This window comes from Melospiza georgiana, chromosome 16, assembly GCF_028018845.1.
Source record: "Melospiza georgiana isolate bMelGeo1 chromosome 16, bMelGeo1.pri, whole genome shotgun sequence".
NCBI classification, from domain to species: domain Eukaryota; kingdom Metazoa; phylum Chordata; class Aves; order Passeriformes; family Passerellidae; genus Melospiza; species Melospiza georgiana.
In genome coordinates, this window is record NC_080445.1 from 9,937,454 (window position 1) to 9,963,885 (window position 26,432).

At 37.8% G+C, this 26,432-nt stretch overlaps 1 protein-coding gene across 5 annotated transcripts; it reads left to right on the plus strand.

Moving 5' to 3' along the window:
* ZC3H7A (zinc finger CCCH-type containing 7A) lies at nt 1-26,371 on the plus strand. 5 transcript variants are annotated; one of them, XM_058035365.1, is made up of 24 exons: nt 36-86; nt 1,055-1,090; nt 4,959-5,062; nt 6,245-6,284; nt 7,048-7,245; nt 7,776-7,934; nt 9,519-9,599; nt 9,686-9,727; nt 10,536-10,563; nt 11,081-11,361; nt 12,990-13,197; nt 14,160-14,224; nt 14,937-15,129; nt 16,800-16,961; nt 17,591-17,787; nt 18,023-18,120; nt 19,089-19,270; nt 19,797-19,873; nt 20,445-20,578; nt 20,969-21,074; nt 21,538-21,646; nt 22,489-22,622; nt 22,957-23,120; nt 24,394-26,371. In XM_058035365.1, exons 3-24 carry the CDS (start codon nt 4,995-4,997, stop codon nt 24,581-24,583), a joined length of 2,916 nt encoding a protein of 971 aa, XP_057891348.1. In that variant the 5' UTR covers nt 36-86; nt 1,055-1,090; nt 4,959-4,994; the 3' UTR covers nt 24,584-26,371. The 5 variants fall into 5 exon arrangements, with proteins under 5 accessions (XP_057891353.1, XP_057891352.1, XP_057891348.1 ...); XM_058035370.1 differs by lacking the exon at nt 1,055-1,090 and having other exon boundaries at nt 1-86; XM_058035366.1 differs by lacking the exon at nt 36-86 and having other exon boundaries at nt 464-1,090.
* The last annotated feature ends 61 nt before the right edge of the window (nt 26,372-26,432 follow it).

The following is a 26,432-nucleotide window of genomic DNA, read 5'->3' on the forward strand; positions in this document are numbered from 1 at the left end:
GCTCTCGGTGTCGTTATCGCCGTCGCCGCCGTCGCGCCCGTCCCGCCGGCCCCGCCTCCCGCTGCGCTCCCGCGGCCTCACAGCAGGTACGGGCGGGGGGAGGGACAGACACACCGCATCCCGGTGCCTCCGCGGCACCCTCCGCCCGAGGAAGGAGTGCCCAGCCGCGGCCGGCCCTGTTGCCGTTCCGCCCCGCTCCGGGCGCGGGGAGCCGGTCCCGCCCGTCCCTTCCCACGCCGCGGGGCCGCCGCTCCCCGCCGAGGCGGAGCCGCTGGTTCGCCGCGCCCCTCCCGCCGGGGGTCGCGTGTCCTCCCGGCCGTGGCCGCTGTCGGTCCCGCCGGAGCCGCGGCCGGGCCGGGCCCCCCGGAGGTCTCTCCCCGGCTGCCGGAGCCGAACAAAGGCGGCGGCGGGCGGGCGGGAGCGCTGGGGCGGCACAACCCGCGGGTGGGAGCTCTCCTGTTGCGCCGTGACTGGAACAGACCCCGCGGAGCGCTGACAGCGCCCGGCCGGGCCCGTCCTCTGCCCGCGGCCCCCGGGAGTTGCTGGGCTTTCCGCGCTGACAGGTGCGGGTGACCTCGGCCGTGCCTGGAGTCCGGGCACGGTCCCGGTGCCTCCGGTGTGCCCGGGCAGCCCCGGCAGGCAGCGCTGGAAGTGTTCTGTTACCCAAAGTCAGAATTGTCTAACGGGAAGTGGGAAAGAAACCCCAAACCAACCCCACAACCAAAACCAGCAACGAAACTCGAATATTGTCGATTGTAGTGACCAAAATCGAGTATCAGAGTTTATCTTGGTTTAAGTCCTGTTGATAAATCTGGATTTATTGGTGAGATGCTCTTCCTGCGGTTAGGTTTTTGGATCTGTCCTTTACTGAAGTATCTGAGAGAACTGTAAACCGAAGTCTTCAAGCTCTGCTTCTTAATCTCTTAGGGAAGTGAAATGGCTTCACAAAGCGTTTTTGTTCTCTCCTGTTTCTTACATGGATTTTAAAAAAATGTAGTAAAGCCGTGAAAATAAAAAATAAATCTTGAAAACTATCTTATTATTTTGTGGATAGGGAAGAAGTGGGAGGAGATGCAACTAAATACCGAAGGTAAGTAAAGAGTGGGGAATTAAGACGTCTTAATTTACTGCTATATGTTCTGTTTTCTTTTATTCAGATACTTCGTTTTGATTACAGTCAAGTTCACTTTTTAGAACTAAAAGGTGGAACTGCGTTATGTCTGTGAGGTGGTTTTTTGAGCTGACATAACAGAATTCTGTGATTGTGGCCAGAAGTACGAGATTAAGCAGAGAAGTTTACTTGGGACTATTGAAATGTGTGTTGTGTTATGTGTTTCCTGTTTTTCCCCCAGCATCTTGCATGTTTGAAATATCTCATAGAACAGCTCAATTATGTGTAAATATGAACATAAACTCTTTTGTGCTTTTGCTGTCTGAGGAACACATTTATTATTTACAGATTGTGTATTAAGGTCTCTATTTTCCCTTCCTTATTTTGATGCCACTCCAAGTCTGATGAGCAGTTTACAATCTCTGTAAGGCATGCTTTAGTTTGCACTGTTGTTTATTATCTGTAATTATGCTTTTAATCTGTCAGATGACTGACACGGGCAATAAAAGGGCTTTGACAAGTCTGCTTTCTGGCAAGGTTTATTCTGTGTGCTGCATGTCCAGCTGGATCCTTGGCTGGGCTGGAGCTGGGGGTCCTGGAGATGTTTGTGTGGGTGGCATCTCTTGGGGAAGCGATTTGGGTGTAGTGTTGATGCCACTTCTCACTTGGCTCTGTCGAGGCAGAGTTCTGCTTTCCTGTGCCCCTGGGCTGGGAATTACACCTGTGTAGCTTCTGGATCCAAATGCCTGAGTGTATTGTGCTTGTTGCTGCTGTTGGTGGTGCAGGAGGTAGCAGCAGAGATAGGCTTTTGCTTCTAGTGGGTGAGAGGGATTTATATTGCCTGCCTCTTAGTCATATCTTCACTCCTGCTGTTCTGTTTCAGTCTTGCTCTTCTCTTTGCAGCATTCCCTTTATTCTAGGGTTTAACTTCTCTCCTTTGGAGTAGTTTTCCTATATGGAAACAGTGGTGAACTGTTGTTGGTGTTGTTTTATACACAGGCTTTTGGTTTCACAGATTCTGGCAAAGTTTTGACATATGATGGTGTAGATGATGAGTTCATTTCTGTCAGAGTTGAGGGGGAGAAGGCTGATGCTAGGATACAGAAGGGATCTCTTCACTTGGTGTGATTTTATTCGCTAATTCAGCTGAACCACTGAGGCTGGTGGAGGTCTTTCAACTGCAGTAATGACAAAATTTTCAATGTGTTTGTACTGTATAGAAATTCGAGATTCCTGTCACCCAGTAAATGTGTAAATAGTAAACTCGCTGATACATGGCAGGAACATTTAGACTGTTTCAATGTATGTAAGTTTATCTTTCTTTAAATTCTGTCCCTGCAGAAGGGGAAGGGCTGTTGCTACATAAGTGGGGTTTCATCTTGGGAAGTGGATGGATGACATTAAAAGGCAAGACATGATTGTCATTTGCCTTGTATATAACTGAGCCTTAACCTGTTTCTGGTTGCTTCAGAGGATATAAGGAAAATTTGGGGGGAAGAGATACTGTTAAAGGTGCTGTCTGAAATTATTTTAAATTCTCTGCAAAATCATCGAATATTGGGGCAATTTAATTGTCAGAGTATTCTAAGAAAAGATAATTTTTGCCTGAATATCTTGTATGCAGATGAGTAGGGAAAAAATAGAAAACTGCTTTGAATTATAAATTCCAGCACTCACATATGTTCATCATTTGCTAGCTATTCTTATGTATGCAATGCCTGTTTGTAACATTTCCATTAACTTTATTGTTGTGGAGAAATTGGATCTGCACATCCTCAAGTTCAATATATCATTCTTTAATGTTCTGTTGGAGATGATCAATAACTGCAGGTGTCACTGTGTTGGACTTTTCTTGTGTCATTGCAAGTTGGGATGGAATACTGGGATTTTTTAAAATTAGTAAAGCATATTTTAATTTTGCCCAGATTGTAGCATATGCAAGACTCTTGTGTGATTACATTGTCAGCTGTTAATTCACAGGACTAAAATGTGTTTTTCAGAGCTTACTTTATAGGGAAAACGTGCTACTATTCTTACTTTCTTTGGTTAGTGTGATAATTTCTTATTCTTACAAGATTTTGTTTGAATTCTAAAACCTAATCCATGAGTGAGTAAATAAAAACTATTCAGATGCCAAATAAAATGTCTTTAGGCATTTACATTTTAATTTCTTCATGGATATGCTGTTATTTATTAAAACCTTTATCATACAGCAAAATCATAGTATGTATTATTAATTCATGGAAGAAAAGGTGATGCATAAAATGACATGAAAAACAGTTAGTTCCTCTCTAGAAAGCTGAGAAATTCCTGTTAGGGAGCTATCAGAACTGTCCATGATACTTATCTAAAAATTGAGTTTTAGTTTCATGCTTTAAAAAAAGCTTGCCCTTTCTGAGGTCACAGTGAGGTGAAATGGGGACCTTGGAGTGCTTCCAATAATTTGTTTAGTGACCTTAAGAAAATTATTCATTTTTATGCTCATTTTAGGAATGTATTACAATAGGAGTAACTTGTAGTACTTGAAGTAGTCTAGACTTCATACTTTTGTTTAAGGGGCTTTGAAAAGGTTTGTAAACATTATTAGAGCTGAAGATTCTTCAATTTGTTTCTTTATTCCAAGTCATTCAGAGAAAGCAGGGTATCTTCTGCAGCATGTTTCTGTCCTCAGTTGGGATTTTTTTGGAGTTTGCTGAGGTTAGTTTCATTTTGCTTTGTTTTCATTCTTATGTCACTGATGTGAAATGGCAACCTGGCACAAAATACTGGCTTTTTTTAACTTAGTTTCAAAACTAAGAGAATTGTACTGCATGTAGTTCAGTTTTTTTTTTAACTATAAATTCCTACAAAAAGTAATTTTCTTCACAAAACATACACAGTTCCTCTAGCTAAAAGCCTTTTTCTGAACTTGAGCATTTTCAGACTAAAACTTTGTCCTACTGGTAGTTTTTTTGAAAAATAAAGTGTGTTCTTACATGACAATTTGGCAAAACCAAGTACAATTGTGACAGCCTTCAAACAGCCTTATATTCAAGGTTATGCAGATCATTTTAGCTTGTTAAATTTGAGTATTTGTAAATCCAGTCAATTAAAGACACAAACTGAAAAAAAAATCAGTGATTGAAACAAATTGAATCAAAATGTCAGGCTGATGATGTGGAATAAATTGAATTGAAATGTCAAGCTGATGTGGAATTACCTTTGAGTAGTTCAGTTTTTCAAGTGAGGTAGGTAGTCTTTGCTACTGGTAAAGTGTGCAAGGTTTTCACCTTGGCTGACTGGTAGATATTCATAAAGCAGCAGTGTTTGCTTCTAATTTCACCTTGGTGCTTGGGGGATGATGAGATGCTGTAGAACCAGACTTCATGGTAGCTTTCTTATCAGTTTGGTTTTTATTAATAAATATACCAGGATCTTGAGTTTACTTCCACTTGAACAAGCAAATAAAGGAGGTGTAAAGCTTTTCCAAGGGGACAGTGTGGAACTGCAGCTCAGTTGAGCAGTAATCCCTGAAAAGATGGGCTTGTAGCTTGGTCAGTTACACTGACAGGACTCTGCATCCTCTGGAGGAAGTGAGTGGAAACCAAAGATAAATTAGAAACTGGAAGAAAGGTTTTCTGCAGAAATATTGAATGTTGTGTAACTGGGCACTGATGGGGGATGTTGGTTGTGACCTGGGGCTTCTCCCTGTGCTGCTCTGGGTGCTTCAGCTGTGTCAGGAGTTTCTGCAGTGCTCTCTGAAGCTTGGTGCAGAATCATCTTTGTACAATGGACTTGATGTGAGAGTGGCTCCTTCTGGGCCAGGTGCACACATTCTAACAGCCATTTCTCTCTGTTCCTTTTTGAGGAGTGGCATATCCCAAAAGTGGATGTTCAGGATAACATGTCCAATGTCTCGGAAGAGAGAAGCACTAGACAACAGGACATTAAGAAAGGACTCCAGTTTATAGAGTATGATTTTGTGGTTTTTATTCTTGTATTTTCATTTACATGTTTATATATATTTCTATGAGATGGATGGCTCTGAGAAAGGCCTTTTGTGTTTTTCCTTGGCATATTTGCTAGCACTAATATGTTAAACAGGGAACAGCTTTAAAGAAAAGACAGCGCTTCTCTTTGTTCCTAAACAGAGCAAATGCAAGGTGAGAGGTTATTCCTTTCCTGCCTTTGAGGAAAAAAATAGCATTTAATCTTTTTTTGTGGGTAGAAAATGTTGGTAGCCTGATAATCCACCTTAAGAAGAACTACACCTAAAACTAGGTTGCTACGGAAACAGATGAGTTTGCTCACCGCTACCTAAATGTTTTAACTTTCTGGAGCTAAAATTTAAGCTATTGAGAAATCATTAAGTAATTTTCATTTGGGTCAATGCCAACTTTTTTTTAAGATCCTGGCTATCTTAAAATCATATTGAAATTTCATACTTGTTCACTGCTCATATATGGCATTCTTAGAAAACAAAAACAAACAAAAAAATCAACCGCCAACCAACACAAAACCCAACAAAACTTTCCCCCGCCAAACTCCTGACCATTTAAAAACTGTTTAAAAACAGAATCTCAGTTAACCTGTATGTAGAAGGAAAGGATTTCTGCTTTTCTTCCTGGAAATGTAGAAGTAAAGGCCTCCTTTCTCTCCTAGAGAAAATCTCTATTGCATGTCATACAAAAGGACTCTTAAAATTCCTGTTGTGTCATTGGTATGACTTAATTAAGATTGAAGTGGGTTTTTGATAGATAATTTGTCATTTTATAGTACTTACTAGAATGTTGCAGTTCTCTCATCTATAAAATGGCTCTTCAGGGGAAAGGAGAGGAAGGATTGCTCTTAAACAAAGAACAGTGATGTCTAAAATTCTCAAAGCATTCAAAACCTTAATACATTTTGAGCAGCAGAGTTCAGATTGACCATGTAACTTCAAAAGAAAGTAAGCCATTAGTAATGAGACAGCTCAGTTTTTTAATCAAAACTCATCTACAGCACTTTTCCTCGTTCAGTGCATGCTATGGGCAACATTCAGAGATTTGCCTGTTGCAGAAGCAAGGCTGCTTTTACTAAGAACCAGCATTCCTCAGTGTGATTGTCTTTTAAGCAATATGTATAATAAGTGAAGATTGAAATTTTTTTTTCTAGATCCACTTTGCCCTATCCAGGGACGCAAGAACAATATGAGGTAATGAAATGACTTTTTAATTTCCAGACTGGTTTTTAAATTGGTCTGTATTATTACAGTTAATCTTGGTTTTAGTCATCATTTAGGTGATGATATAACATGAATGGTAATTTTAAAAGTCTCAAAATTGAAACTGGACAACTACTAACATTATGATACAGGTATTCAGATATTTGCGTGTCCTGAATTTACTCATACAGCAGTTGAGGTGAAGTATTTCTCTGCTGGTATTGTGGATGAATTTGAGGCATTAATTGAGTAAAACAATGTGCTATTCTGAGTAAAGCTCAGAGTAGCAGAGCAAAAGTAAAATAAAAGGACTTCAGTAACAGAAAGCCTCAGAACATACTTTATTTCTGTATGTGCAATGATTTTGCATAATTTTGGCTTGTATTTTCAGACTTGTCTTTTTAGTTCTTTTTCCAGTGGTAGGTGATTTCATTGGATTTGAGAACGTATTAGATAAAAATGCTACTATTCACATTTTGATGAAAAAACCCCTTTTGCAAAGCAGCTTTTGTGTTCTGCTTTGTCAGTTGCTATGGCTGCTGCTTGCTGAAAGAATATATGGAAAATATGTATACATCTTTGAGATGTTCTTGGAAAAATGTCAGAAGAAAAGCACTAATGTAGACAAAAGTTTTGCATTTCACTCCGATTCCATGGAGTTACAAGTACAAATTTTGTATTTAAAATTTTCCTTGGGAGTATGGAAGATAAACAAGCAACTGTTGTTGATGAGTTTTTCTTTTCTTTGTTGCAGTTATTTATACGAGATCTTGTTAGAAATCTTTTTCATGAAGGAAATGATGTATATCGAGAAGGTGATTGGAGAGGATCACTGAGTCATTATACAGAGGCTATAAACATAGCTGATTATGCTAATTCAGAAGAAATCCATGTTTCTGATGATGTTTTAGAGAAGCTGCATGTGAACAGGATTGCCTGTTATTCAAATATGGTAAGCTTCTGTTTAAACTGGGATTTCTCCAGAACAGGATGCAAACAGGATATGAAGACACAAAGTCTAGTGAGTGAAAAGCTTTTGATGGCAGTTTGAAGATTGACATGTTTCAAATCATCTCTTTGGCACATTCTTGAAAAGCTTTTTACATGTGTAATTGAGATATTTTAGTTACTAATACTAGAATTAACATAAAAGAGTCATACTGGGCTTGGAATTTGATGGAATCAAATTTTTATGCATTTACACTGCTGATTGCACTGAGTTGGCTGCTTTTGCTTTCTCTGTGGAACAAGATGGCTCTTGTGAAAGAGTTACATTTTCTTTGTTACTGGGTTTTACGTAATGATGGCACTGCTTGTTTTAGTTGCCTAATTTGGTGATTTAGCAAAATTTACAGATGCACTGTGCAGTGGCCTTGGGGAGTGTTTGATGGTGTTTCAATACCTTTGTCCAATGCAGTTCAAATTCACTATTTCCATGATAATAGTTTTGATTAGTGGCTTTTTTCTTTTTGCTCCTCCTAGGGTTTGCATGAAAAAGTTCTAGAGGACTGTGAGGTAGCATTAAGATTGAATGAAAACAATTTCAGAGCTCTCTATCGCAAAGCCAAAGCTTTGAATGAGCTGGGAAGCTTTAAGAAGGCTTATGATGCTGTAGCAAAATGTTCTCTTGCTGTGCCACAGGTGGGTAAATTGTGTATTGGTGTTTATTTTTAAAGTTTTGAAACATACACTTATTTCAACACCAAGGTTGTTTCTTCTAGTTTGGGGTTTTTTAATGCAATAAAATATTTTTTATTCCTCTAAGCATTATTTTTTTTCTTGTGGAAGTACAGACTGGGGGCAGAGATTACAGTCCCCAAGCTCAGTTTGCAAAAATCACTAGAACCACTGAATTAATTGTTAAAAATCCTCTATGACCTGAAGAGAACCCCACCATAATTATAATATACATTTATTCTTTTGATAACTGCATTTTAGCTCTCCAAGTGTTTATTGACATTGCTACCAGTGCATTGTTCTCTGTGAATCACTTGCTGTGCCCCCTGGCTCTTGGGCTCTGGGTGTGTTAGCAGGCACTGGGTGGTGGAGGAGATGCTCTGTAGACTGAAATGCTGGTCCTGAGGATCTGCTTTCCCTGATTGTTTGTGTGCTTGGGTTGTGGTTTTTTATTTGTTTGGGTTTTTTAGGAGCTGGAGTGCATCAAGTGCATTCCTGCAGGGCTTTAGTTATATCCAAACCCAGTTGGGTTCTCTGGGACCCTTCATAATGCAAACTTAAATGCTGTGAGTGAGGATGGTTAAGAGATTTCACTTCAGAAATGCATTTCTGATTTGAACTTACATGCTTATGGAATCTTTACATGCTTTGCTCAGAATAGACTGATCTGATAAAATACTGACTTGCTGCATACTCACCTTGCTGCATCAAAATCACAGGGAGACATTAGACAAAGTGTTGGACATAGGTTTTGCCTCTTGATAGAGAAGGTTTCAGTTGTCTTTCCAAAACCAGTTCATCTGAATGTGTAACTTTGGACTTTGGATCCTCACTTCGCGCCTCCAGATCTGAATGTTTTTGCTTAAGGTTAATATGCCTTTATGTAAGTTTTATAAATAGCTTTTTCTAGCTGTAGGACGTGATCTGAATACTAAATCTTAAAATATTTTAAATAGGTAGCTATAACTGTAGGACAGAGGGAAATACAATGACATTTTTAATTCTAGTAGTATGATGCAATGCCTCCTGAAATACAGAGTGCTCATTAAATATTCATCAGTATCATGTACTAGCTCATATGCTAATCAGGAATATGGTTCTCAATTTCTCTAAAAGCAAAACAACAAAATAAACCCCCATCCCCTTAAGGAACAAATGCCCTCCTCAAATAAACAAACAATAAATGCCCACCCACAAAAAAAGACCCCAAAAACCAAAACAAAAAACACCCAAAAAACTCCAACAAAACACTTATTTGAATTTCTCTGGCTTTGGAAAGCCTTTATATTATTTTAAATTCAGATAAAAGGAAAAGGAGGATACTGTCCGTTTTCTGTCAACATAGTTTTTGCTTGAGGTTAGCTGTATTTTCAGGGGGTAGCTGTCATTTCAGTTATAGGTTTCAGTTCTGTGTTTCTGGAAGAATAAAGCTGCCTTTTCAGACATCCTGCATGTAGGGATCTTGCAGAATACAGACTGAGATATAAACAGATGTCTTTGCTTGATGACAGTACATGTAAATGATGAAATTTTATTTATGTCTTTTAGGATGAAAGTGTGATTAAGCTTACTCAAGAACTAGCTCAAAAACTAGGGTTAAAAATAAGGAAAGCATATGTTAGAGCAAAGGTAAGATTTTATTTTAACATTTTATGTTAAGGTTTCCCTCTTTTGATATCAAATTTGTATTTAATGAAAATATCTTTTCTTTGTAGCCACCCTCATCAAATTCAGTTTCTAGTGATGTATCAACTCAGGTAAGGTTTTACATGTTCCAAGTGCAAGCTGCCTGTAAGCTACAGGGAATAATTGTTTCATTATTTCCTGATGATAAAGGGACAGTGGTGCAATTGACAGTTTATATGAGAGGCTGTTACTTGGGGATTTGGGATTCTGTTATGTTCAGTTTTGCTGGACACCTGTGGCAGACTAGGACATAAGATTATTATTGGAGTTATCTTTGTTGAATAAATGTTAGCTAAAAGATTAAATCCAGTGCAATGCATTTATGTACTTTTTCATGTCCTGAGGCAAGAATGAAGTTAATTGATTTATTTTTTATTTTTTTTAGTTGACAATTTTCAAAATGAAGGGTGCTGGGATAGAATCCCTTTTACTTACATGTATTTATCCAAATTTGATCTTTATTAGCAGCTGAACTTGCATTTATCTTGCTCTTTGTAATGTGTCTGAATAGCAGTAGTGAAGAGGAGTTTATCTTACAGACTTCTTTCACAGGAATATAGACAATTTAGCTGTAAAGGGATGAGGAAATGAAGGAACAGTTCATTTAAGATACCTTTTAGACTCTTTCATTCCCTAAAGTGTCACTCTCACTTTGGTTGGTTGGTTGCAAATTTTCAGTGATACCACGAGTGGAATTCAGTCTGCAAATGGATGCTTTATCTAAAAAAAAATATTTGAACCTTACATTACATTAGACTTTGTAAATTTGAGATTTTATAAAACCTAAATTTGAGAGGGCTTACATTCTTTGTCTGTAAATATGTATTTGAAAAATTTTAATGGCTCTTTTGGCTGAGAGATATTTTTTCTCATTTACAGAATTCTTCTGTAGAAGATATTGAGTTAGGTGAGTCTTGTGTTACATTACTAATGCTAGGGAGCTAGATATGCCCTACATATCTCATTGTATTAGGAAAATTTGGATGAAAATTCATCTGGTCATTTGAAAGTACTGGGGTAAAGTCTGATCTGTTTATCTCTAAAACTGTATATTTCAGTGGCTGAGCAGATTTCACTTTGGCCTCCTCAACCTGATATGGTTGTAACTGCTCCTGTAGTGATTGTGTCCATAATATCCTCTTTAGCTTGAAAAAATAGGGAGGTGAGAATATGCCAAAGATTGAATAAAGTATCAGGTCCTGTAACCTTTTCTTTCTGTTTTAGCTTGAGTAACAAATAAACATTGAGATGAAGATACACATAATTTGGAAGCTGATAGAAGCTGGAAATATTTAATGTGGTTTTGCTTAAACATTCTTCACATTTCTTCACTCTCTCACCCTCCACTTTGTCAGGGTAAAAGTGATGCAAGAACTTCTCACATCTTACAAAGGTTCCAGTCATTCCCATCTTACCTATTTCAGATTTATCTGACCAGAAACAAGAGATGGTTTCTGCTGCTTCTTCATCAAACTTTGTTTCTGAAGTGTCCAAAGTGTCACCAGTACCTGTAGCACCTTTACCTCCTGTTATGCCTCTTCAGATGGAAAAGGTTCCTTTGCCTTCTGCAGTGTTGGCAAATGGAGGCAATGTTTCTTTCCCTATGCCAGAAGCATGTTTAGATTGTGGAGATGGAGATATAATTATTGGAGAAGAACTTGATGAGTTACTTGATTCTGTGCCTGATCCAGATGAAAGTGTAATGGTAAGACTTTTTTTTCTTTCTTGAAAGACTCTCTTTAGGAGTGGGATCTCATATTTTTATCAGGTGGGCTGTCTTTGGGCATAGTCAGGTTGATTTTTTTTCAGGTTCAGATTCTTTTAAATGTGGCTGTAAGGATAGGAGGACTACTTCAAAAATACTGTTATGCTACTACCCATGCTACTTTGAAGAAGTACTGTGAAAAGCAAATTGGACATTTGAAGTCTGGGCTAGTGAGGTTTTTTGGGAGGTTTTTTGTGTCAATAAACCCTCTTAGAACATGAACAGTGTGTTGGAATGCTCACCCTCTAGGTGTAGAAACTATGGTTAAACATAAGCAAAAAGCTTTGCAGCAGAGTAGTACTTGGGCTGTGTCCTTTTGGGATGCTCAGTGGTGTCTCTGCAATCAGAACTTGGTCCAGATCCACCACCTGCCTGAACAGAGACAGACCATTGTGAGCTTGACTTTTTGTATTTTCAGAAGAGATATTAGAGAAATGCAGTTCTGTGAAGTGTTGTTCCTACTTACACCATTATGCCAGACCTAGAGCAGACTGTGAAGCCTCCAGAGTTTCAGTTTTTAGTCAAAATGAGAGATCTGATTGATGAGCAGAGATGTCTGAACCTATTACCAAGGTTACTGACTCCCTGCTTTGGCCCTGCCAGTCATTTGGAGTATTTATTTTGTATTGTATTTGTATTGCAGTGTTAAATGAGGCTGTGGCACATTCAGTTCTGCAGTTGTGATTTTAATTCCTCATTCAACTCTGATTTACAGTTGCAAATCTTTAAATCAAAAATGCTTGAGTTTCTGATTTTCTATTTTATGCACTTAATGTTTTAGAAAATGTGTCAGAAATAGAGAAAGTAATTATTTTTAAGAGATCCTAGGATGTTTGCCATAGTGAAAGCCAGAAGGAAATGCAGTCTTCCAAGAGAGACTGCAGTCTCATGGAGTGTAGAATTGAGTGAGCTGTACTGAGTGAATTGCAGACTGATCAGTGGGGGAACATGGAGTTTCCCACTGGGCAGACTCTGTGCAGGCCTACTCACTCAACAGCCAGACAAGGAGGGAGCTCCTTGGCATGGCAGGAAGGGAGGGAAAACTCCCCCACTTGGTATGCCCTTAACAGAAATGTACAGAGGGATGTGTTACTTTCCATGGGAGGAAGGAATGTGACCTGGCCTTTGCAGAATGTGTTATCATTTGATTGATCTGAGGACTTACCTCAAAGCCAACCCATACCTCTTTTGCTGTACTAAAGTTTGAATCATATCTCTTTATTTAGAAACAAATCCTGTTGATATCTGACTCTTCCTACTCTTCCCTGGTGTCTCTGTTTTTAACATAATTTGGAAATTCAGCCATAATCTGATGGATTGAAAAATCCAGATTTTTTACTAACTTAGTGTCTGGTAACTGAACCCTTACATGTTTGCTCAGTGGATAATGCCTTGCAGCTGGGGCATTGTTTGGGGCTCTGTGCAGGACTGTGGTGTACCTGTCTGATGTTTTTCAGTAGGTTTACAAAAACTTTGCAGAATCTTGACTAAAAGAAATACTGTGGCGGATTATGTTCTTGAGGCCTTTCTTGCTTGGTCTGAACATTCTTTTAAAACTTTTTTTCCAGCAAAGTACAGGAGCCAGAGGACCCATTCCTGCAGGGAGCGTAGCTCCTAGTGTACCTTTCTCTGCCTCTTTGCTGGGGACACTGCCAGTTACTGCAGGATTTGTTCCTTCAGCTTCTCTTTCAGAAATCTTTTCACAGCCTTTGGCTTCATCACTGGAAAACTTCTGTTCGCCATTAAGCACTTTTTCAATCAGTGACCCAAAAAGAGGTAAGAAATGAGTCTTAATATGTAACCTTTAATGATGATGAGAATTGTGCATGAGCCAAGTGATTTTCCTTTTTAACAAATTAATTTTCACAGCTATTTTTTACATTTAACCTGTAACATTTGAGCTGTGCTAATAGTTTTTGAGTGTTGGTTATATATAAGAATTCATAAATAAAGCATTTGTTTCCCTGGGGTCTGCATAAGCATGCTCCAAGCTCCCTCAGTGTAGTTTTTCTGTATCCATTATCTAAATTTATTTGTTTTAAGTGAATAAGTTTAAAGAAGAAATACTATTCCCTCAAACTTTTTTTTTAAACAATGTTACTCTTACTGCTTAAACCATTTGTCATGATTTGGCAATAAACAAGAATTCTAAAAGGGTAATGTAACTGTGTACTCTGAAAAGGTACCAGTATTGCATGCTTGGATTCAATCTGCACAGACTGTAATTATGTAGTGAAATCAGGTATGTGAAATAAGAAGATATAAGTAACAAAGTACAAAAGATAAAATACAGTTTTGTCTTTAATTATCAGTGTTACAGGACTATGCTGTCTTCAGAACAAAGCCAGATTTACAAAATAAAATAAAAAGTTAAAGAATCCTCTTACCCCTCTTTCATCTCCTCATTTTTTCATAGTCAGATATTGTTTATTTTGCTGCCCTTTTTGTACTGAACAAGTATTTTCATGTTGCTTCAGTATCTGCCTTCAGTATCTGCCAGCACTGCTGGTGGTAACCAGGTGTATATTTTGAAAATAATTGCCTAATAACTTTTCAGCCCAGATGTTTACAAGGGGCTTTGACATAATTTAAAAAAAATTTATTGTAGCAAACAAAAAAAAAGGTTGGTGTTTGTCAAAAAACCCAAACCTCTGATATTTCTCAGGAATGATAAATTATTTTTTGCATGGGATGTTCTTGGGAACTCATTTAATTAAAATATCTTTTTATTTCTTTAGACATCTCAAGTTCAGCTCCTAGAGATGGAACACCAACACTTAACAGCAATAATTCCCCATTGTTTGTACGTATTTTTCATGGTTTTGCTCACACCCTTGGAGGCTTTACACAGATCTGCATTTTTACAGCTGAAGTTTCTATTTCTAGAAAAATAGCACTTCTACCATTAAAAGTGGGTTCTGGCTGTGGGAACTTAGGGAATGGTAACAAAAGAAAAAAATGTATGGAGGTTGTTTTATGTATGCAGATTTTGACTGATGTCACAACCATTATTCTGTTTTGAGGAACTTGCTGTAAAATACTGTTGAATTGTAAAATAAGTAATATAAAATCCCTTCTGATCTGAGTACCAAGCACTAGGCATCCTGAAGAGCTGTCCTAGTAGAGGAACAGAGCAGATGCCCCTGTGTGTCTGAGGATCTGGCTGTGTCTGCACTGCAGTCGTGCTGTGCGTTTTCAGCCACGCTGCTGGCACTGATTGTGTGGGAAAGGGTGGGATGAAGGATTGAATCCTCAGGAGCCAGGAGGGAGGAGTAATTAGTAATAATTAATAATAATTAGCCTCACAAAGGCTGCTGTTCTGCCTGTACCTGGCTGACTCCTGTTTTATGCTTAGTTTGTGCTGTGTATGTGGCCTGTGTAAAATCTCTATATTGTTTCTCAGATGTGTGTTTGAAGTTCATATTATGGCTATGAAGAAAAATTTCTGTAGGTTAAATTTTAGTTGTAGATAAATACATTCTCTGTATCAAGTAAAATATGCTTTCTTTCAACAGATAAATGGTCCTAGTAGTTTGTTTGGATCTGAAAATTACATGGGAATTGCAGGCCAAACTAGAAATGACTTTTCCAATGTTTTTAGCAGTACAACTGCTAATATACCTGTATCTCCAGCACTGGCAGGAAGGAACCCACTGGAAGGCACACATGAGCTAAGACAGGCCTGCCAGTTATGCTTTGTCAAAAAAGGTAAGGAGCTATTGGACTTGATGGGGTTGATTTATTTTTTTTTCTTTTAATTTAAAAACATATATTTAAAATATTAGTGCTCCTAATTTAACACTGTTGGCTTCTAAACCATGTTAATCCTGACTTGTTCTTTGCAGATGTAGCACGATCTTATGATTGGTGAAATATTTCAACCACTGTTTTATCTTCTTTCCTCTTGTCTTTATTTCTTGTCCTAATAGATTTCTTGATTTCTAAACCCAGCACAAATCACCCCACGCTTTCCCTGTGTGTAAGGTCATTCACATTCTGTATCCCCTTTCCTCCCAAACCCCAGGGTACTGTGAAGAATGACACCTTTGCTCAAGACTAAATAAAACTTGCAATACTCTCTCTGATTGGCCATGGGGAATTGAACTGCAGTTCAAAGTACCTGGTAACCTTCACATCCCATCTGTTTTATTGTTCTTTCAAACTAATTCTAAATCATAATCATGAGGCTTCCAAACCTTAGTAATAATTAACTCCACTGTATTGACTTAAAGGAGCTTAACCAGTATTGGTCATTAATATAACTAATCTTTTAGGCCTGAGCTGTTGGCTGTTAAACAGAGCCATGTTTTAAAGGCAATAGCTTCTATTAAAACTAATCTTAAAAATAAGCATTGTGTTTGAAATTACAGGTATCATTGATATCAATATACTAATAAAGAATTGTATTGAGATCTTTAGGGGGATGACTTTTGTACCCTTAAGAATTTCCATACTAGTTTAAAATTATCTTTACTAGAAAAATCCACAAATGACATTTGAAAAACCATAGAACATGTTCTGCTAAAGCTGGAGCTATAACATATTGGTGAGAATACTTAGCATGTTCCTAGCTTCACTTTTTGTGTCAATGCATCTGCTTCCTCTGTTTCTTTCCATCTCTATCAAAGCTTTTAAGTGTCTCCTGCTTTTACTGCTTCTTGAAATTACACTGTTCCGTCATCTTCTTGTCCAGAGAAAACTGGGTCATGCTCTTGTTTTTCAGTCTCATGAATAGCAGAATTCACTGAGCCTTCCTCATCTTCAGATGCTCTTCCTGATGTCTTCATTTAGTACCATCCTAAAGAGAGAGTTTGAAGCTAGGTGTATTTTTAGTTCCAAAATCACAAAGTTCTGGGATTGGCATTTATCTGTTTGGCACATGTGAACTTCCTACCAAGTGTGTTTTGTCCCTGAGCATAGTACCTCTCCTAATAAAATAAACGTTGAAGGTTAAGAGAGCCATTTACTGATGACTGGAATTCACCTGCCTTGACTTACTATACATAAGCAATTTAAGTTTTAAACAACTTTTATTGGAATGGACACTTTGTAATTTGAAAAAATGCAGCAATTTGCTGACCCCAAGAAACATTGAGGTTGTATCACAACATCCCTCCCCAAATATAAAATAACTTGTGGGTTTTTTCTTGCTGAGACTGCCTTTTGTAAGTATTTGTTGTTTGTTTTTTTTTTTTTTCTATTTTGCTCAACATGGTGGTTAATGACTTTTGGTTCTTCAGAGCTGCTGCTGCAAGTAGGAATTCAATACAATGTGTTTGTTTACTTTGCTTTTGGGCTTCTGTGCCAGTGTGTGTATGGACATGTTCATGTTTGATGCAATTTATGCCAATACAAGCAATTTTCTGTGGTTGTTTCAGGTCCTAAATTATTGGATTATGCTTACCATCCAAATTTAGAACATAAATGTAAGAAGGATATTTTAATTGGCAGAATAAAAAACTCTGAAGATAAATCATGGAAAAAGATACGTCCAAGACCAACAAAGACACAGTATGTGGGGCCATATCATATATGTAAAGGTAGGTGTTACAGAGGGAACCTGGTAATGCCTGTGCTCAAAGTAATACAATTTAGCTTTTCCATAGTGAAGTATAGAAGGAATTTTTATTTATGCTTCTGGGAGGTGGAGAAGGAAGTTCTGGGTTGTTTATAATTTCAAAGGGTGTAAGGAGAGCAATATCTTGACCACTAATATGATTATTCAGAGGACAGGCAGTCTACTTCTATACTGTTCTCCATCAGGAATAATTTTGCTTTTGAGTGTTGGGTGATTAAACACAGCAAAAAATAAGCATTTTTGTTAGACTTTTGCAATGTGAACCTCTAATTAGGATGTAAGCAAGATGACTTGTGGGTTAATGAGCAGCTTTATTTGAGCAGAGGGTATTCTTGGTTCTTGGCATCATTGCCCTAGATTAGTGCAGCATAATTGACAGAGGTGTGCATTAGCTGTTTTGATGAGTTTTACATTTTCACCAAGTCATTCAGCATAATATTTTAGTTCTGTTAGATTTAAGTGACAAATCTACAGCAGCTTTCTGTAACTTCTTTATTAAAAGTATTTGAAACTGATATAATGGAAGCTTTAAGATGAATTTCCAAGAAAAGCTGTGTAAAAGCAGTGCTCTGTTTGATGCTGTCCTTTGAGATGTGGCTGCTGAGGAGGAGTGCAGGTACCCAGGGCACTGCACCTTTGCCTACTGCCAGGAGGAGATCGATGTGTGGACGCTGGAGCGCAAGGGAGCCTTCAGCAGAGAAGCTCTGTTTGGAGGACCTGGGAAGATCAACTTGACTGTGTCCCAACTTCTTCAAGAATACCACGGATTATTTATGTTTCTTTGTGAGGTGCTGCTTTATTTCTCGTAACGCAATAAAAATGGTAATAGATAATTAAAATATGTGGAAAGAAATGCTTTGGTTCGTGCATGATTGTTTTGTAACTTTTGGAGCAGATTTCAGTAATTATCTGGCTGCCTTTAGATTAGAGACTAAACGAAGTATCTGTTAAAATCTTTAGTGTAAGGTATATTGTTAATTTTCTACAATACATACCATAAAATTACTTGTTTTTCTATTCCAGAAATGTTTTGATCACAAGCCCAGAATAATAAGCAAAAGGAACAAAGATAACTCATCTTCTTGTTCTCACCCTGCTATGCATGACTTTGAAGATAACAAGTATGTTTGAAATATCATCTCTATAAGTTGCAATTTAAAAGCAAGGGCAGTTTTTAATACTGATTTTGATTTCTTACCTGTTGGTCAACTTTCCTGCTAACCCTTACACTTTGGCAGTATAGGCAAGACAGACTTAAAGAGCAAGGTTTGACAAATATAAGCAAGTTAAAGTGAGCTATTTCTTTATCAGTCATTCAAAATTAGTGGTGTCTACCCTCATCTTTGAATATTATGGGATTTGGTGTCAGGTTGTTTATAGCTTATCTACCTGGTGAGCTGTATTGCTCTAAATAGATGTGTAATGTTAAATTAAAACAGGAAAGTTGCTCTTTCTTTGATACGTTTTGCTAATTTTGCTGTAGTTTTAACTCAGGCTTACCTTAATTACAGTGTATAAAATACTTGATAAAAAAGTGAGAGGAGTGTTTTTAATTGTTCTTGGAAAGTTTAAAACGTTTTATTGTTGTAATAGTATAAATTAAGTTTTGGAGAATTAAGGGACTTTTGTCTTTGTATGATGTAAGAGTAAGTAGGAGCATTGGAATTGCTTTGTTTGTGTTGCAGTTCCCTGTATTGAGGAAGCACTGCTGCTGCAAAAGCTAGGCTGTTACTGTTCTGCATCACCTCTTCCTTAAATGGTGCTCTGTAAATATTCCTTTATAGTACATGGGTTAGTAATTAGATCAGGCTATATACTTGAAAGTGGGCACGACCTGCTTTCCTTCTTGGAAACCAGTGATCCAGCTGGATTGAATTCAGTAATGCTTTGCAGAAGAGGGACTCTGGGTTCCCAGCACTGTTTGGTGCTGTTTTGTGTGTTTTCTCAGCCTCGAAACAATGCTTAGGTGTGACCTCCTTCTGGGAACTTTGCTTTCTGATTTCCAGTAAAAAGTGTTTAATGGATATTTGAACAAGCTGTGGTGAAGGATGGTTATTTTAAAGAATATCTAAAACTGTTTTCAAATCAGGTGCCTTGTCCACATTTTGCGAGAGACTATGGTGAAGTATTCCAAAATCCGCCCCTTCCAAGTTCGGTGTCAGCTTGACCTGTGCAGACATGAGGTGAACTATGGCTGCTTACGAGAGGATAAATGCTTTTATGCTCACAGTCTGGTAGAGCTTAAAGTCTGGATAATGCAAAAGGAATCAGGTATGTTTAGTAAAATGCTCATTTTACTCTTCTTTGTATTGCTACCCCTTCCTTTTGTTGACTCCCTCTGAAATTAGCAGCTTGGGATCAGTGCAGGGAGCAAGCAGGAGCAACCTGGTGCCTCTCAGCTTGCATTTTGGAGAGGTACAAACAGTGTAGGTTTTATAATTACATTGGCATTAGAGCTCTAGTACATTTAAGTACTGAAAGATGCACCTTAACTTATATGAGCAGTCTGTAATTTAAAAACCTTGTATGCCTTCCATTGGGATGATACAGCCAACATTTCTGGTTTGGATGGCCTCACAGAGTTCTTAAATGTGTATGTGTGTGTGTATGGACATAACATCACATCTGTGATGTAAGGGCATAGCATGTATATCACACATGTGTGAACACTTACACAATACACAAAAAGAAAAATGGATCAAAGATTTGGGGCTTCAGTAGCATTCCAGTTTGAGCCTGTCTGTAAGGCTGCAACAGTCATAAGTACTTTTCAAAGACTGTTTCCCTTCCTTTACAGGTATTTCACATGATACTATAGTTCAAGAATCAAAGAAGTACTGGCACAACATGGAAGCTAGTGCACATGGATCACAGGTATTTTCAGTTTTCCATTCAACTAATTTTGCAGTGACTGTGGTAGTAATACTTTTTTTAATGTGTGTATATAATGTAGCTTATTATAGAAATTACTTTTTTAATGATTTCCAAATAATCTGTTTCAGTATAGGCTTTCTTCAGCTTGCTCACTTGGACTAAAATGCCTGCTTTGTTGCTGTGCATCTCCTTTTTTACTTTGCTTGTTCTGTCCCAGGTGGAACATGAAATGTAAATATAAGTTCAAAGTCAGCCGCTCCAGGGCAATTAATTATCTTTTCAATATGTAGCACTTTTATGTGTTTAGTTTGTACACATTATCACAACTTCAGGGTACATATACCTGAGTCAGAAATAAGTTCAATGCAAAAATGGGTTTGTTTAGAAGTGTCTAGTTTGAAATGACAAGCTGAGCTATTACAAGATATGCAGTGTATATCTGCTTCCCAACATGTGTTGGAATCTCTGCCATAGGGGGTAATTAACAATTATGTATGATATCTTTGCAGATAAAAAAATACCTTTTATTGTTGTTGTTTTTGTTTTGTTTTGTTTTGTTTTTTTGCTTAAGATTCTTGGGAACCAAATGAAATATGGATCACTTAATTTGAAGATGAAGTTTGTTTGTGGGCAGTGCTGGAGAAATGGTCAAGTTAGTGAGCCAGACAGAAACAAAAAATACTGTAGTGCAAAGGCAAGACACCCGTAAGTAAGATCAGTGGAAGTTCTACTGTTTAGTCTGCCATTTAAAACCACTTCTGGGAAGCTGTTGCTTCTTAGGAAAGAGTCATACAAGGAATTAAAAACCTCCAAACATAGTGATGTAAAACAGAGTTCTCTTCTGTGGTATGCTAATAATTGGTACTGAGAGAACACTTTGATGGCTACCAAAGTGTTTGTGTTTTGGTTTTGGAGGGGTTCTTTTTGTATTAAGAGTTTTGGTCAATGTTCTGTAGAACTTCATTAAATCTTAAATACATGGTGAAAGCTTCAAAAATAAACTGTCTGAGCTTTCCTGGTTGTGCTTTTGTGCAGAAATTGTGTTGGCTTTTTTTTTAATAGTATTTTCTTTGATTGAATGCTTGTGGTTTCCAGATGGAGCAAGGATCGCCGTGTGGTGCTGGTGATGTCTAATGAACGGAAGAAGTGGATGACCATTCGTCCTCTGCCTGCAAAGAAACAAGTGCCTCTGCAGTTTGATGTATGTTAACTTAAAACTAATGTTTTGGTTAAGAAAATAGATAATAATCACTGGAAAATGCTGGCAATTGGGCTGGTTTCATCAGTTCTGTAGAAATTCCCATGGGAGTTGGTAGGAAAATGTTCATAGTGGTCCTACAATGTTCAGCCTTAGGAAAGCACTGATCTCATGTTACTACTGAAGTCGTTACTTGTCAGTGGAAGAAAATAATTCTGAAATTATTTATACATATCTGGGGTCTGCTAGTGTGGTAGGAGGCAAAAAGCACTCATAGTACTTGCTTCCAGCAGTTCTCTTTTTCTAACTATAAACGAGGCTTTTTGTAAAATAAACATTTTATTTTTCACATTATATCAATGTTTGGGAGGGGAAACACTATCCAAGACTGAAAAAAAATACAAAAATTCTACTAGCATCCATTCTGCTTTATATTCTTAAGGATTTCTTTAAATTCATGTTCCAGTTGTGCAATCATATTGCTTCAGGCAAGAAATGTCAGTATGATGGAAACTGCTCATTTGCTCACAGTCCTGAGGAGAGAGAGATGTGGACCTATATGAAGGAGAACAGCAGTAAGTAGAAGACTAAATATAACATGTTGCAAATCCAACTGTTCTTTTCCTTTTTGTACTTAATTGCTTTTTAATCTAATTTCTTTCATTATCTCTTTTAGTAAATCTTGCAGGTGCCCTTGTCTTTGAAATTAAATAAACCCAGACCAGGCATTCAAAAATAGTATTAAATAAAAATAGCTGTGTTGTGTATTCACTGTTTGATGGGTTTTCTAACAATAAAGTAGCCTGTGTTGTTGTTTTAGGTGTCTTAGAAATATTGATCCTTGCAGCAATATCAGTTGGTGTTTGTATTGCCATGTGCACACACATGGATTCATGGAATTACATATGGGGGAAACTATTTACAGAACAATCCCCCCAGTGTATTTACTGGGAATTGCCATTCCCTTTTTGTGACTGACTTTACTATCCCATCAGTGTTACTAGGGAGAAAGCATCAAAAATCAGAAGTAATAAATGACATAAATTATCAGATCACGGTCTGCAAGAAAGCAAGCTAAATTTACCAAAAGCTGTAGCACACATGGGATCATTCTTTGAAATTCAGTATTGATATGCAGCAGCAGAGTTGCTGTCTGTACTTTGGGTACCCATTCAGAAACCTGCAATCTCTTGCTGTCCCCTCAAGAGACACAGAGGGCTTTTGGTAAGGAGCCAGAGATGCCTCTTCCCCTACTCTTAATCTCTGAACTGTGTAACTGTCAACATTTGTTTCCTTCCCTTTTTGTTCTTAGAATAGGTGGGGATTAAATTATGCTCACAAACTCAGTCGTTTATCTAGTGTTCTCAAACTCTTGCCTTAATTGCTAATTACTTATTTTAGCTTCTGCTCTCATTAGTTCAAGACTTGGAGCAGTTGTATGACATATGGCTAAAAACTCAAAAACCAGAAAAAGGAGATGATACAGCTGCTCAGGCAAGCAGAGAAAATGGGAAGCAAATTCATATGCCAACTGACTATGCTGAAGTTACAGTAAGTAATCATGGGTATAATTCAAATCCAAGCATGTGGGGGTTTGTTGGGCTTTTTTTTTTTCCAGTCAGTAACTAAGGTTGTTTCCTTTATTTCCTTGGTGCTTCCTTAGACCATAGATAACTACACTAAATGTAACTGACACTGTGCATCAGCTCTTCTAAAGGCAGTGGAGATTATAAACTTTAGGTGATTGTTTAAATAATTGTGTCTGTTTAGGTAAACAATATCCTGCTGGCCAACATAAAGAAAACATTCAAAATGTATTAGGAGAAGTTCTGTCCTTACAGCATTGAATTTGCAATGTTTTGTTTTCAAATTCCTTGTAAAACAGGTGGATTTTCACTGTTGGATGTGTGGGAAGAACTGTAATAGTGAGAAGCAATGGCAGGGTCACATTGCTTCAGAAAAGCATAAGGAGAAGGTTTTCCACACTGAGGATGATCAGAACTGCTGGCAGTATCGCTTTCCAACTGGATATTTTAGCATTTGTGATAGGTATGTAAGATGGCAAAAATACTGAGAAATTACAGTTCATAGCTTAAATAATTAAGGCAGTTACTAGTTCTGACAAAGTTTCTAGTATTTCTTGATTTGCATACATCTTTCAACAAGGAATTAAGTAATTAACAGTATTTCAACATGATAGAACTCAGGGAGTGACAAGTGCCTAATTTTGGAACAAAATTAACTGCCTGTGTGATGTTAATGGGTGGTAGCAAGTTCATTGCAGCTGTGTGAAGTGAATATTGTTGGTATTATTACAAGTTTCCTCAGGCATCTGTGTATTAATTAGAGCCCAAGAACAGTGCCTAGCTGGACAGTGATACTGGAGCTTTAAGGCAAGTAGAAATAATGTTAGCATCAAACCAAATTTGTTAAAATTAAGTATTTGTCACTAGAAATTATTTATGAATAGGTGGAAGAGGACTTCCAAGATCTGTTGTATTTTTCCAGAACTGCTTGTATTGCTGCTCCCTTTAAATTCTTCAGTGCAGCCTGTTTTACCTGACTTCATTAGATGTTTTTTGTAAATCTGTTTGTAAATATTTTGTAAATTCCTTCCACTGTCAGAGTCCTTTTGGAAGGCTAAAAACTTTTGAATCAAGAATTCTGGAGTTTAAGGTTCAGTTTGCTGGTACAGATGCCTTTGTTATTCCATTTTCAGTTGAAGATTTTGAGTGTCTTGTATATCTTGAGAAACTGCATAGCAGAGAAAACAAGTTATTTTTTATTTGCAGTCTTTGCATGGAAACTTACATGTCCCTTTACTAAATTTTTAAGTAGCATTCTAAATGTATTTGCTTTGAACGTAACAGACCTTGGATATGCAGCATAAAGTGAATACAAACTGGCATGTTAAGGTGCTCTGAATATTCTAACCTCAAATTTAGTTAACAAGGGTAATTAATTAGTTGGATTTTTTAAACAATAGTCGTTTTTCAGTAAGTTAAATGATGAGGTATTCATTAACATGATGAACTTGATGATTTCAAGCATTAAGTGTCTCAATCTTAGTAGGAACATGAAGAATAGAAAGAAAAGAGCCATCTGTTACCCTCTGTATATATTTGTCAGCTGGGAAACAAAAATATAACCAAATGCTAAACAGAGTTAGTGTCATCTAACTTTTAAAAGTATATACGCTTCCATTTTTTTTTTTTGGTCCTTCCTATGCAGTTTATTTGAAAAACTTGACCTGAAGAAAAGATAGACACAGTAGAGATCATGGTAGTTCTGTGAAAACACTGTTCAAAATCTGTCTTAACAGATATATGGCTGGTACTTGCACTGAAGGAAACAACTGTAAATTTGCCCATGGAAATGCTGAACTCCGTGAGTGGGAAGAACGAAGACAAGTTTTAAGAATGAAACTCAGCAAAGCAAGAAAAGACCACTTGATTGCTCCCAGTGATAATGACTTTGGAAAATATAGTTTTTTGTTTAAAGATTTAAACTAATACTGAGATGACACATACATGTTATCAGCTGGAAGCATAAACCAGAAAATTTGACAGTAATCAAAAGCATGTGACAGAAAAGCTGCAGGTTTTCTGCTTTTATTGGCATACATTGTTCCTCCTGAACAGCAAAGTATGGTAGATTTAGGGGGATGGAGCAGACCTGTCTATGCTCTCATGAAACAGAGTGGTGATTAAAAAAATCTGAAGTATTATGTGCTTACTCACCTCCTGTTGGACAGAAAGTTAGGAAATAGAAGGGGGAAGAGTGGTTATAATATCTAGGAAGCCCCCTAGTCTCAGACCTTCAGTTGAAAAACTTCAAGGTATCAAGGTATTGCAAAAGAGAGTGTTAGTGGGCTAAGAAAATGATGGATGAAAATTCTTCAGATCTTTTAATGGAGAGGATTTGTTTAAAACAAAGTTTGCTACTTATCTATATGTAGGTTGCTAAAAATGATTTTCTTATTAAAGATTTTAAACAAAATAACCATTTAACTACAATATACGTTGAATGGGTATTTTTTCTCTATTTGTATGTTTCAATATAATTTACTGAAAAAGGATCTTGAGAGGAAAAAAGTATTAATTTTTGAAATGAAGTAGTTAAAATTCTGTTTCTTGGTCTTTGCTGTTTAAATGATGATTTTGAAAGATTACACTTGTATGTCAGTATTGTGTATTATTGTATGGACTAATGTTGCCTGTAATAAAGAGAACTTTACACAAAGCTGTTTTCTGCATGTAGCCTCTCAGGATTGAGATTTTGTAAAAACAATGATTTGCCAGTTAGCAAAAGCTTGAGCACCTGTAGCTAAACATTCACTGAGTTGGTATTTGTGTCGCTAGTGGCTCGTTTGCAGTTCTGTATTGTCATTAGCTCATGGCATCGCTGAAGTAACAGAAATGGCCAGTAAGTTGTGATATGGGCAAGCAGTTTGGAGCTACCTGGTGCTGGGACACGTTTTCAGCCTTGGACATGGACATGAACACATGAACCACTGCCTCAGCTGCACGGTGGATGGTGCTTCCCATTGCCTTTCCTGCAGAGCACAGGAAATGGAAAACAAGTTGCAGGCTGAGGTGACTCCTGACTGCTGAGCCTTTGGGCTTTCCAGTCCCTGGAGCTTCTGTTGTGTTTTGGCTTCTCTGCAGATCCTGCTTTCTGCTTTCTTTGGGTTTACTTATTTCTTTTTTTTTTTTTCCCCAACTAAGTTTCTTTCAGCCATTCATTCAAAATAACTAAAACTAGGTTTCTTCCCTTCCTTCTCCTCCCCCCCCAGGTTACTTTTCAATCTCCTTACATAATTAGAAGAGCTTTAACAATGACCTCAGTAGTTCGAATGTAGTCATTGGGCATATATTGGCTGTGTAAAGTGTTGAACCAAAGTTCAGTGATAACCCATACATGACATGGATGCTGTCTCCCTTTCACTTCACAAAAGCACAACAACTTTGAAACCAACCCCTTGCGTGCTTCAGCCTTAGCTTGGGGCTCTTGCGAAGTGACTGCTCCTCCCAGGCTGGGTTCGGGACACTGGAGTAGGACACGAGCTTGGTGCTGGAAATGCCACCTGCTGCAGTGCTGATTTTTTACATTGTTTGTAATAAAGTGAGTGTGAGACAGAGTACTGTGGACACTGTTATTTGTGTGACAAAACCTGATTGTATCGTGTGCCTTTCTGAATTGTTTTCTCAATTTTATGCTTTCATTGTTTAATGTAAATGCTCTGTAAATCATTGGAAGTAATTCTAGACAAAACTAAACATGACATCCTTGTTCTCTAAGGCCGGTGTGAAATCTTTCCTGCTGCGGGGGGGGGCTGTTGGGGAATATCTGCTGGGGGGT

What these genes read in the sequence shown, in the direction of transcription:
- ZC3H7A (XM_058035370.1), top strand. Translation starts at nt 4,995, where the DNA reads ATGTCCAATGTCTCGGAAGAGAGAAGCACTAGACAACAGGACATTAAG. An exon ending in AAAGGACTCCAGTTTATAGA is followed by an intron (nt 5,063 to 6,244) that starts GTATGATTTTGT and finishes TTTTTTTTCTAG; the next exon opens with ATCCACTTTGCCCTATCCAG. An exon ending in GGACGCAAGAACAATATGAG is followed by an intron (nt 6,285 to 7,047) that starts GTAATGAAATGA and finishes TCTTTGTTGCAG; the next exon opens with TTATTTATACGAGATCTTGT.